Source organism: Olea europaea, unplaced genomic scaffold (assembly GCF_002742605.1).
Source record: "Olea europaea var. sylvestris unplaced genomic scaffold, O_europaea_v1 scaffold143, whole genome shotgun sequence".
NCBI classification, from domain to species: Eukaryota; Viridiplantae; Streptophyta; class Magnoliopsida; order Lamiales; family Oleaceae; genus Olea; species Olea europaea.
The window spans coordinates 494,745-508,337 of NW_019231835.1; the positions used below are offsets into that span (position 1 = coordinate 494,745).

General features: G+C 32.2%; 1 protein-coding gene across 1 annotated transcript; it reads right to left on the reverse strand.

Moving 5' to 3' along the window:
• Positions 1 to 10,811: 10,811 nt before the first annotated feature.
• LOC111375907 (UPF0481 protein At3g47200-like) lies at positions 10,812 to 12,125 on the reverse strand. The gene has a single exon (XM_022998823.1). The coding sequence runs from the start codon at positions 12,123 to 12,125 to the stop codon at positions 10,812 to 10,814; it is 1,314 nt and encodes a 437-aa protein (XP_022854591.1).
• Between the last annotated feature and the right edge of the window lie 1,468 nt (positions 12,126 to 13,593).

Genomic DNA, 13,593 nt, shown 5'->3' on the forward strand with positions numbered 1-13,593 from the left:
GTAGAACATCAGGTACTTCGCCTAGCAATACAAAAATCAACCCAAAGTAATATGTCAAAGAAATTACGACCAGAAGTGGGGTGCAATTACAAAAATACATATTTAGAGGCCAATTGCTAGTAAGGAAAGAATATCTCCTTTAGATGAAAGCATGTGGAGTAGACTGAATAGACGACAGAACATCTACTAAGGAGAGTTAAAATATACAATGGATTAAGACAATCGCTCCTATCAATCCTTATGAGCCTCCATTCCATTTTTCGAGTGATTTAAAAAGCACAAGTTTTATCAATAGTACTCCAAATATCATGAGGTCTTCAAGAAACTTCACTACAACATTCTGTTTGCCGATGCCTAATCCAAATGCCTAGCTACGCCAAATTCTTGAAGGACGTCCTTCCCAATAAATGCAAGCTAGATGAACATAAAATGGTGATGTTGACTGAATAGTGAAGTGCCAGAATCCTGATCAATCCCTTTCTATTAATTTGATGCCACTTTCTATTTTTAACATATTCAGATTGGGAAAGGTGAATGCAACCACAATACCTCTGCAGCTAGCTGATCGATCCCTTACTCATCCAAGGAGGATAATTGAAGATGTATTAATTAAATTGGAAAGATTCATTATCTAGCAGACTTTCTCGGGATTACAGGTCGAATAATCTGATCTGCCCATCCTTTTATAGCCTTTTTAACTCGAGTTATTAGGCCTATAAGGGTCCTATAGTCATCTAATTTGGGAATCATTTGTCTAAAGCTCGCTATTGGGGTAATTTAGAAAGTTTAATGAAGAGAAATTTGGCACAGGAGATGTCAAAAAAAAAAAGAAGGAAAGAAAAAAAAGGATCTGAAATATCAAAAACGAGATGTTTCAATAAAAACTTCGAGATTTGAACTCTAGAGATTGGTAGCGTGTTTTTGAGAAATACTTACCATCTCCCTTCTAAATTTAAAAATATCTAATTCTGACCACTATGTGTGGAAAATGCATCATAATGATTTTTAAGAATCTACACTTGCTAGAAATGCCTCAGGATTGAAGAGAAAAGCACATGGAGCTATTTTTATGTGGGATACGTAAGGAAAAACTGACCATAAGAGGACAAGGATTATGAGTGAATAAACAACACTTGATTGTTTTAGTTCAATTATGGGTGTGAGATCAATATTGGCTAATCACACACACTAAGTTGAGTATCAGATAAGTGGAAATCTATTTTTGATGTCGTTTGGATAAGTGTTGCTTAAAGTCTAACATAAGGCACATAGGCACATGATAAGTAGTTTAACATTGAGTTTGTTATTGGTAAATTTTTTAAGTTAGTGATATAGTTTATTCCTAAGTTTTGTTTTGTTTGAGGATGAACAGATGTTTTAATTTGAGAGTATTTGATAAGTACATTTTTGTTCACTTATTTGGGCCTTATTACTAAACTTTTGTATCATTTTAGTATTGAATTTTTACTTAATTTAGATTAATCTCATCTTGTTTCAGTTTTGGACTCGTTTTCTAAGAAATTTGAAATGAAAGGAGGATCGGTTGGCTAATGAATGTAAGTTTGGAGACAAATGTACATTTTTCAATAAAAGTTGAAGGACCAAAATCAAAGCAATTTAACATAGAGGACCAAGATGGAGGTAAGAATGAAAAAATTGGCTAAAAGGAAAATTCTAGAAATTTTTATAATTGGGCAGCCACCCAGTTTTATCCGCCAGCTCTTGACCTCAATTAGAGGAGCTATTTTGCGTGCCTGGGTAGCCGGCCTGTTTTCTATTGGGCGCCCACCCATACCAATTTGGCTTGAATTTTTTGTGTCTTTCAGAATTCAATTCAAAAAAGGAAACTTCCATTTGTCCTATGATATGCTCAATTTTTAGAGATATTTTGGGATTCTTTAGAGGAAATATAAATACCATCTCTCAAAACATAATGGGGAACGGGGGTAGAAATAATTGCAAAAGGAGGCAAAGAACACATTAAGATTAAAAAACATCAAGATTGAATTCAAAATTTTTTGAGTGATGAACGACTTTTATATCTTTTGTTCTCTTCTTCACAGCATGTTAGACTAGATTTCTTTAAGCCAAGAGGACGATGAACACATTTTTGATCTGAAAACACATTTTTGAATTTTGAATGATTTACATGAATATATTTTCTCTACAATTATTGTGCATGGAGTTGTATGAACTTGGTGACTTATTTTATGCATTCGAAAGAAGGAAATTGTGCTCGACATGGTGTAATTTGTCATAGGGTCCGATAGGGGATAAAAATATATCGCCATGTTCTATGTGAATATTTAAATATTCATAAAAATTCATGTATTTTTGTATGTTCGCATCTATCATAGAAATATTGTTTGATCATATATAAGAGTATGTTTAACATTACTCGAGAGAGATTGTTTAATAAAATAGGAACATTGATTCTTTAAAAATTCAATCGTGTTGTCAAAGTGTAGAACTAAGGTTACAAAAGATTATTGCATAGGAATTTGCAATCCAAGTGCACTTGTCATACATTAGAACACACTAACTTACATTCAACACAATTTGCATTTAGTTTGGTTAACTTACCCATAATTATATCAGTGGATTATTTTGGTTAAGGTCATGATAATTAAAATCTAAATAAATCAATCTCTGTGGTATGTTACTTAGACTCAAATCCATTTTATTACTTGTTAACAAACCGTACACTTGCGGTGGTTTTAATTCGAAAGATATTTTCGTGAACATCAACGAACTTTGGGTTCATGATAATGTTTGATTCAATCATTATTAATGAAAGTTATGCAAAGACAATCTATATTATTTTCTTGCATCGTTTTAATATGATATCTATTGTTGTAGATATCTTTAAACAAAACAAAAGTTCTTCTATATTTACTAGAATAAAGTCCATAGCCAATATGTAATTTTATTTTATTTGATATAAAAATACAAGTTGTTCGGTAGCCTTCAAAGATATTTGATATACCTAATATCGTATTAATATTATTTTCCTCTCATGTTAAATCGAAAAAATACATTTTGTCTTGAAAAATATTATTCGTAGTTATACTGTCAATTAATAAGTATTTTGGCAATTCATCCTGAATTTATGACAAAATAAAACATTTTGAAAAACTAGTTTTACAATCAAAAGGAGTTAAGAAATACTTTAATCAACTAGAAATAGTTTAACAATGTAATGTTTCAAACTTAAAAGTAAAATAAGAAAAATATACTTCAGACTAACCTTTAAATCAAAATAAATTACTAAGATATTGAAAAGTAAAGAATCAATATTATCGAGCACGCTGCCTCCAATAAAAAAAAATCGATATTACCACTCGGATCAATGAAAAATCAGAGATATTCAATGAGTCACATCAACTGGACCATAATAATCAACAAAATTTGTTTCCAATTTTTCTTCTCCGTTATTAAAATTTTGGTAGAGATCCACGAGATCTTTTATCGTACGACAGTTATATGTACCATGCCTTTTCATTCCACATCTAAAGTAATTTTCTTCGTACTCTTTTTTGGATATGCTACTTTTATTTTGCGCCTATTGAATTGATAGTTTAGTTGATTCTTTTCTTCATGGTTTATCGCACATCCATGTCCTCGTCATGATATTCAGGTATCATGTGCTTAAGGCAATGGTACAAACCCAGTTGGACGTAACAAATAATTTTTCATCGGCAATTTATTATATTTTCAACTCCAAGCAGTCAAGATATAAATTTTGAGTACTTTTTGAAACCATGCTCACGTTATTACTGCTACAACTTATTCGAGCATGAAAGATGGAAAAATTTTCTCCAACATATCTTCATTATTAATTTTTTTCTCCACACAAGGTCAATATTGAACATATTTTGATCAATTTAGAATTGTATTTACTAACAATTTTGAAGTCTTGTAAGCGAAGATGCATCCATTCATAGCAGACTTTGAGAATGACTATAGTCTTCGGGTGATCAAATCTTTCAATCAGTTATTCTAAAAGAACCTTCTGAACCTTCAAAGTAAGGTGTTCAAATATCAATCCATTATGGAGATGTTGACAAAGGAAGATTGGTGCTTTTGCACGATCTTACAGAAATTGATTCTTCTTTTATTGTTTCTTTCAGACCCTTTGAGACAGGGTGAGCTATAGCATCGAAGACCAATGAGAAATAATTTTTTTTCTAGATATGTCGAGTGCAACAAACTCAAGTGTTGTAATGTTTACCATTTGAGCAACTACACAATAAAGCAAAAGAAAGTACAATCAATTTTAACGAATATGATAAAACATTGTATTTTCACTTAATAACTAATCAAGTAATCAATGTAACATGATATAAGCTATATATTCAAGGATAAACACTAATTCAAAATGATATATTCTTTGAAACATGTTTTTCTCCAGGAGCACGTTATATTTTACCATTGCTTCTTCAAGAGTATTATGTCAATATTCTTCTGATTTATTGAAAATTATAATTCATACTTTTCAAGAGCAAGTAACATTCTTCTAGAATATAAATTATAGTGTTGATCTATTTCAGGAGTGACAATAAACAACTTGTAAGTGATAGATCAGAAATTATTATTATTATGAAGTATTAAGCCCTTGTTTGTGCCCCATTCTTTTGGAAAAATACATTTTTCAACAGTGCTTTGATATCATTTCAATAACATATTCTTCAATAAAATAATATTACAGACAAATCTAAAACCTTTTTTATATTTTAACCACACATTTCCCATAAATACATTATTCAAAAATTCATTCTTCCCCAAAAAGGGGCTCAAACAAGGGCTAATTTTAATGTTTGCTATATCAAGATCGACAACGTGATAAATTATTAATTTAAGCCTATAAAAGATCATATAAAAGTATTTAATTACATTTATAATATTAATTACCATATAGATATGATACAAATTTATATATGAAAATTAATTATCAAACATGCATTAGTAAAAAAATCTTCATATGTATGCACACAATCTTCATATAAGGACATGCATTAAAAAATAAAAGTAATCATTATTGATAATATGTGGATAAAAGTATACTGACAATTAGAAAATTAGCATTTAACATAAGCAGACAATTAGAAACCAAGTCAATTGTAATATAAAAATCAGCAAAAACCAATAAAGCATCGGCAGAAATCAAAGAAGCCATATAGTTGACTAATTGTCTTCCATAACATTTAATTGTATATAAAAAAATTGATTGTGGTGGCTGAACGATATACACAAATTGGTTTCGGTAAAAGTAGCGCGCACACACATACATACATACATACATACATACATACATACATATATATATATATATATATATATATATATCACTTTGATTTTGAGAGATTCTAGCCGATAACATGTTATGAACTAGAGAGAGAAAGGGAGAAGAATGAAGAAGTCAATAGACTTGTGTGTATTATTAAGAACTGAAGTCCATATTTATAAGAAATATTAGGGATACAATGATAATAATAACTAGAGCGGCATGAATATAATTTTCATTCGCTAATAAACATATTATTTATAACATTTTCTTATTTTATTTTTACATAAGAAAAATACATTAGAGATCTCAACACGTATGAAGCAAGTAGGTTCTCAACTTGTATCTCTTTTAACAACTACTACTAATGTATAATAGTCATTTTAACAAAAGAAACAATGACTTCTAAAAGAGACATTTCACCTATTGTCAATTAATTTTGTAAGAAATTTCAAATTGATTATTAAAGCATTTTTCTTACTCAATTAATCATTGAAGTTTAGTCTGCTTCACAAATGGTCACTTGATAAAAATACACAACATATAATCCAATGCATCATTGTAAAGTGTCATGGGGGAGTAAAGGACACTAATCCACCTAGGAAAACTCAATTAACATAACTAATACTATGGTCCTTGAAGAAAAGTCCAAAAATTTCATGTAAAACCCAATGGTATCTAACAAGGAAAAAAAAGGGTAAAACTCGGGTCTTGAAAATGAATATTGCCATTATACTATCCAAGTAATCTAATAGGCTTAACTGCACATCGAAATTATGCCCACTTCGTCCACAAATTATTATTACCTATTTGAAAGTATGAAATTTCTCATGCAATCTTTCATTTAGCTCTTTTCACTATTGATTTAGAATATCTTCTAACATGATCCTTCATATGCAGACTAGAAATCATTTTTTCATCTTGGTCGAGACGTGCGCCTGCTCTAATTAAATAACTATCTCATCTAACATTTTAAATTAGATGAGACCAACTTATTTATTCAAATTATGTCTTCAAGAAAATGTACTATTCAATTCTATCTTCTGTTGTAGTGCTTGAGGCAACAATACTTCATTCACCCTCAGCTATTGAACTGGTACAGGTATTGTGAGTGTTGCAGAAGCTTGCCCCAAGAGTCATCAAAACGGTGCTTTTCGCGCTCAGTCCAACGTTACCTTTTTCTATCAAATAACAAATCTAACCGGTTCCGATCTACAACCAATATATTCACCTCAGTTGCTTCACAATCTCACCCACAAAGGACAAGATAACAGTAACGATTTATAACTACAAAGGCAAGAAGAAAACCCCACAAAGGTATGCAAGGAAGAGACCACAAAGTTATCAACCGATTTTTGTACCACAAAAAAGCCGATTTCTTCTCTTCAAGGGGCCATGTTTTTCCTCTTAATTTTCTCACAAATCACACTAGAAAATGGATAGGGTTATACTTATATAAATAAGGTTAGGTTAGGCTTTTACTTGGACCAATGGCAAAGCTAAACGAACCAAGATTCAAGCCATCCAAGAGGGAATTCAATTGGATCGAGTAGAGCCTATGAACTTTGTTGTTGGTACTTATTTTATTCATCGGTCTAGGCGTATGAAATATATTATTCCACGTTAATATCATAGCCTTGGATTTATTGGGTATCAAAACCCAACAAATCTCCACCTTGATGCCCAATAAATCTGCAAACAATTAAACAGACAGTAATCAAGATAATCAATAAAACTAGATCACAAACCTTGACTCGTGTTTCCAACCTGAAACACATACCATACTTGCTCCATGTACTCACCAAGGCTAAGGTCAAGAACACCCAAGTGGAAGCAAATATTCACAGTAATCAATCAAGAACAATTAATCATGTGATGATGATATAATATAGGGTAACACATAGAGATCTTTTTAGAAACACGTTCACACTGAACCACAAACTAACATCAAGTTAATCAATAGATGGCCAAAATATATGGAACGGATGCATAATGACCCCAAGAAAAGATCTCATCATACTTATCCTATCACATTTCGTGTTGCTCACACCTCTAGAACATATATCTCATCTCACGTCCATCATGCTCACTAGACTAATCACTAAACTCATGTTTAATTGGTAAGTCACAATAGATCCTATGTCTACGGGATAATCCTCTATCACTACATCACTTCTCCCAATCTATGTGCATAGTGAGTCTTCACCTAACAAAAGTGCTATTAGTGCCTCTATCACACTCCACCTGATCAGGGTCTCTCCACAAATAAAGGATTCAAGACATTTAATCACCTCACCACTCGTGATCCAAATGTCACACTCCACATCCCCAGTTCAAACCACAATGTACCCCTAGACATCTATACTTCATCTCACCAAAAGACATAAAATACACTACTAATGTATCCTAACGCATTATGCATGCAAACAATTATACCAAGTAATCATATTGCCTCATATTCTTGCAAACACACATATCAAGCATATTGAAATGCAGCATATAATCATACAACAAAATTAGGCGATCGCACACATGCTAAAAGGATTGCACACAGATTCACATGCATTAACTAGGTTTACTCTCAATAAACCTCACTAGGGTCATCACTCGACCTTATAGCTAAATTCGTCTCATCTCTCATCTTATCCTTCTTCTTGGAACAGCCCCTAATAAAATGCTCGAACTTACCACAGATTTAACATCGTCTACCACTAGACTTGTCCCGTCCCTTGCCCTTCTTTTTATTACCCTCATCACTCAAGTCACTGCTCAAATCACTACTATTTTGAGCTCTACCCAAATTCATTTGCTTAAATTTAATCCTCGTCCTTATCATATGTAACTCTCCACTCCTCTTATCTTCTTTTTTAGCCTTAATCTCTATTTTCTTATTCCTAAGTAAGTCTATGACAATCTCTAGTGTTAAGGTATCCTTGCCAAACTTAATTGCATTCTTAACCTCTCTATATGAATCAGACATTGAATTAAGCAAATAATGGCCTTATCCATTTCAGATACCTTTTCATCACATTTACTAATAATTTGAACTAATTTGCTAAAAATATCCAGATTGTCATCGGGATCCTTTGAATGATCTATTTTAAAACTAAAAATCCTTTCAAGTAAATACAATTTATTAGGAGTGGACTTAAGTAAATATAAGTCCTCCAAAATTTGCCAAAGTTCTTTTGTAGAATCAACTTTTCCAACCTTTCTTAAAATAGTATCAGATAGGTGTAAAATAATTGAAAGTGTAAGAAAGTTTATTATATTCATTTTTTAGTGCTTCTGTCAAATTTGCAGAAAATTTGCTATCTATGACTTTTGAAACTTTTTGTTGAACCAAAATCTCCTTCACTTTTGTTGCCAAATTGAAAAATTCATTTTTTCCATTGAAAATTTCAACTTCGAAATGTGAAGACATTTTAAAAAATAGAACAACCAAATGTACAAATAGGTTACATAAAGTTATCCTGCGAGCGCATTGTACACTAATCTACATTCTCGGGGTTTTGTAAGATTCGTGATTTAGATCAAGGAAATGTTCAAACTGGTCTCCAGGTGTTCTAACAGGATAGTCAATGCAACACGAAGGTACGTAAACAAAAAATTCAAATTCTCACGAAATGTAGTCTCACACAATGAATATACGACAATTAGAGCACAAACCCAATTACCAACTTGCAATCAAATTCAACACTTCAAATATGGCAAATTACTCTTAAATTTCTAGCACAAACAATGGATACCCTTCACGGTAATCCTAATCCTATTGTCACCCCCACATGATGGTGTGCTCATGCTGAAATTTAAACTGAGATAAGCCAATATACTGGAGCGGATCAATCTGAGTTCGTAAATTATGAGAGATGTTAATTTATCACTTTAGAACCACCACTATTCGTCCTAAAGCCTCTAGCAACTGCAGCAATCAACCAACCACGATTGAATCCCGAACATGCAAAGAAAAATTCTGTTCAAATTCCATGTACAACCTAAAACAAAAAACTAAGAATACCAAAATGTTAGAAATAATGTTAGGAACAAATTGTCTAAAGACATCGTTGCCTAAAAATGCGGCATATGCCCTCACGTGCTAGCGAGACTTTCTACGAGTGGGCTTCACGCAAAGCTGCACACACCACCGAAAACCTCACACACCGGATTGTCAAAACAATCTTCACCTACACGTCACATAAGTAGTCTCCGTTTCACCAAACTCTTTCTGGATTGGTCAAAAAATACGAAAACAGAGGCTGATTTTAGGCAGTTTTCTGGGTAGTTTTTTTATTTGATTTCTGCTTCGTTTTTGTAAGTTTCCTAGAAGGCTTTTCATAAGACAAATCCACCACCTTGAAGCTCTTCTATCAATTGTTGTGGAAGCTTGCTCCATGGGTCATCAAAACGGTGTTTTCTGGGCTCAGTTCAACGTTAACTTTCTCTATCAGATAATCAATCCAACCTGCTCCGATCCATAACCAATATATTCACCTTGATTGCTTCACAATCTCACCCACAAATAAGACAATGATGATGATTTGTAACCACGAAGGCAAGAAGAAAGACCACAGCGGTAGGCAAGGAAGTGACCACAAAGTACACAAAGTAATAAACCGATTTCAGTATCACAAGGACCTGGTTTCTTATCTTCAAAGGGGCAATGTTTTTCCTCTTAATTTTCTTACAAGTCACACTAGAAAATGGTTAGGGTTATAGTTATATAAATAGGGTTGGGTTAGGCTTTAATTGGACCAATGGAAAAGCTAAATGGGCTAAGATTCAAACCATCCAAGAGGGAATACAATTGGATGGAGTAGAGTCTATGGACTTGATTGTTGGTACTTATTCATTCATCAGCCTAGACCTATGAAATATATTATTCCACTTTAACATCATAGCGGGATTTATTGGGTATCAAAACCCAATAGGGAGCGACATTAATGGAAGTTAATACAGGAAAACTTTTGGTCAGCTGAATGATGACATTTCATCTCTTGGAGGGACAACTATAGCCAGCATTCATGAGTTGGAGAAGGCTGGCAGATTTAATGGATTAGAATTGTGGTAGATGCCCATAAACAAAATTCTTTCCCAGTCTTATTTCCCTTAGTCCTTGCACTATTGGTTATTCCTTTCATAAGATGTTGATGTTTCTATCAACTCATCTTGAACAACCAATATTAAGTATCATGTATAGTTAATTGATCAGAAACAATAATTTGCCCACCATTCTCTTTTCTTTCTTTTAAATGAAAACTTCTGGACAAGGCAATTAAGCTAACATCTTGAGGGCATAATTTTTGTCACAGATTCTTAGTATTCAAAATATGAACTCAAGAACTTACAACCATTGTTTTCAATCAGTCATCTGATAGATATTTATTAAAATACTACTTTTATAGATTTGAATTCCAATAATACAAACATAGATTAATACAATAAATACAAAAGCATCAAACCTATCTTGTTTGGAAGAGTTGAAACACATCTCAACTAAAACATGAAGAACAGCATTTGCCACACACTTTTACTTAGGATTCAATGTGTAATAGGTCTGGAGAAAAGTTAAGCAAAGAAGAAAAGTGGCAGCGAGTAAGGTAATAAAAGTCCAAGGATTGCGAAAATTAGTGTGAATTAATTCAGCAATCCATGTTTTTGCCTTGTTGCTGCAGTGCTCCTCAATTCTCATCTTCACATTGTCAAAAATATAGTAATCGTCAAGTCCGCAAGTATCAATCTCTTTGATTACTTCGTCAACTTGTTCATCACTGACAAGGGTGCTAAAGAGTATCTTCTTTTCTCGTAGTTCCTTCACATCTTCAGGTTTAACAATGAGCGATTTCAAGAAATTAACATAACATATTATAGGAATGCCAGTGTCGCTTTCTGGAGATGCTACATAAGCAATCATGTTTATAAAGAATAGCTTGGAAATGCTAGTGAAAAGCCAAACCGGGAGTTGAACTTGCCCATAAAATGTGTATGATTTGAAACTAATATTCATCAAACAACCTGAACTAGGTTTGAAGTGAATGCCTTTCGCTTTGAGATCGGTGATTGAACGAGATTGACGACTGAATTTCCCAAATTCCTTTTGATTTTCTTTCTTCAATGGCCGCCATTGACATTTGTTAACAGGCTGGACAAGTATTTTTCCTGCTTTATCCCATTCTTCGACAAGTAATCGATGATAAGCATCTAGAATGTGAAGTGGTTGTTTTTTATCTTCTCCAGGAATTCTTGTTAGCCTTGTATTCTCCAAAGTCATGGAACTAAAGAAATTACAAAGTAACATGGATCCTTCTCCATATATTAAATTAATCAAGTGCTTAATAACCCAGAGAGGAATTTGGTTCTCCAGTAAATACATGTCAATAAATGCAAATTTTATTACACACAATCCAAGATGTTGACAGAAGTGGATAATTTTTTCTTCATCTCCCACGGCAATCTTCATAAGATATACAGCGAAACATGCATCTAGAAGCATCATTTCTGCTAGTGCTTCATCATCATATGCATCTCTGGAAACTCCAACGTAACAATTTCTAATCTGGTCGATCAATTTAAAGATCTGGCAGGAGAAGAATTGTTTGTCTTTGCCGCTGCTTGAAACAAACATTGTCAGGACTTTATGCTTGAATTCTTCTGCCGTACCAAGTTCTGGCAATCCATGGTAATAAGGGCCAAAGGAAACCAGCTTAGGAGCGTAGTAATCCTCTTCATTGTGTTTATTGAATCGCACAAGTTTGGGCACTCTATGTATTCGGCGACCATCGAAATACTGATGATGATCTTCATCTTCATCTTTTGTAATTGGAATTTTACATTCGATATCCATTATATTCAAGAATTGAAATTTCCCATTGCTGTATGCTTGATTTATCATAGTTGATGGAATGGGCACTTAGAAACCGCACAGCTCTTTCACTCTGAATAAGTCAAGTCCTGTGCTATCAGACAAATATTACACCTTCGGGATAAAAAATAAATCACTACTTTTTCAATAATACTCTTAATAATTGAAGTAGTTCACTAACCCTTGAAACCAAAATTTGTCGTGGTCGTCAAACTAATTTGTTTTTTTTTTTAATAATTTGATCACTTAAATCTTATTTTTGTTTCAATGACGTTGGTCCAGCCACTTCGAAAACTATTTTTTCCTCACTCATTTTCAACCACAGACTCTTACAATAAAATATTTTATATGTAAACTTTAAATTTGTCCTACTTTAAATCAGGCATTCTTAAAAAGAAAGGTGCTCAATTGTTATCGGTACTTTTAATGATTAACACAATTGTTTGTAACAAAGTTTTTGTAATATTCAATAGATTGGATTTGGCAGCTTTATTCGGTAGTGTCGGTGCTCTATTTGATTTTCCTTGCTCTATGTAAACAGCGAGGTTTCATTACCTTTCATGCATTTTGTTTACGTTCAACAACAGTTGTTTTGGGATGTACTCCTTTTAAAAAATTCAAACTTTTGAAAACATATCTATTTTGATAAAACTTGAAATCCTAGACAATAAACAATAAAAACTATTAAATGAATTAAATATCGACAAATTAAAATTGAATTAAACATGTTATCTCCATCACATAGGATCGACCTGCTTGGAAGTTTTAGGGTACCGATTATGGAATTTTTAAAGTATTAGCTTCAATTTTTTATGTTTTGCATATTTTTAATGACGAGTTTTAAAAAGTACATGGAAGTCTATTATATAGTGGTTCTGAATATTTATAATAAAATAATATATATGTACATATATAAAAAATGGTAGGTGTGTGGACATAATATGGAGCCAATGTATATGTCTTTTTTACATTAAAATTAATTTTCGACTCGGAAATGAAATATTTTCTCACAGTTAAATTTTTAACTTATATGCAATTTTTTTATTGAGAAATAAAGTTTATAATTATGAGTCAATTTTTGTATACATAATTAATTTTTATTTATAAGTAACATTTTTATCTTTTATAATTGATTTATTTTAAAACTTATTAGTAATATTTTTTACTCATAAACATTTTATACATCAAAGAGAATTTTTATTTTATAAGTAATTCTTCACTTATAGTAAATTTTTAAGTATTTCATTTTTATTTATAACCAATTTTTACGTATAATTGAATTTTTGTCTTGTAAGTGATTCTTTACTTAAAATACTTTTTAAAAGATATCTTGCATCTGTTTTGAATAATTATGTGGGTTGGAAATAATTATTTTAGAGAGGGTAAACTTTGGGGGGACAAAAGATAAAATTGAAAAACTTGAGAACCACATATTTTGTGGGCTATGAAA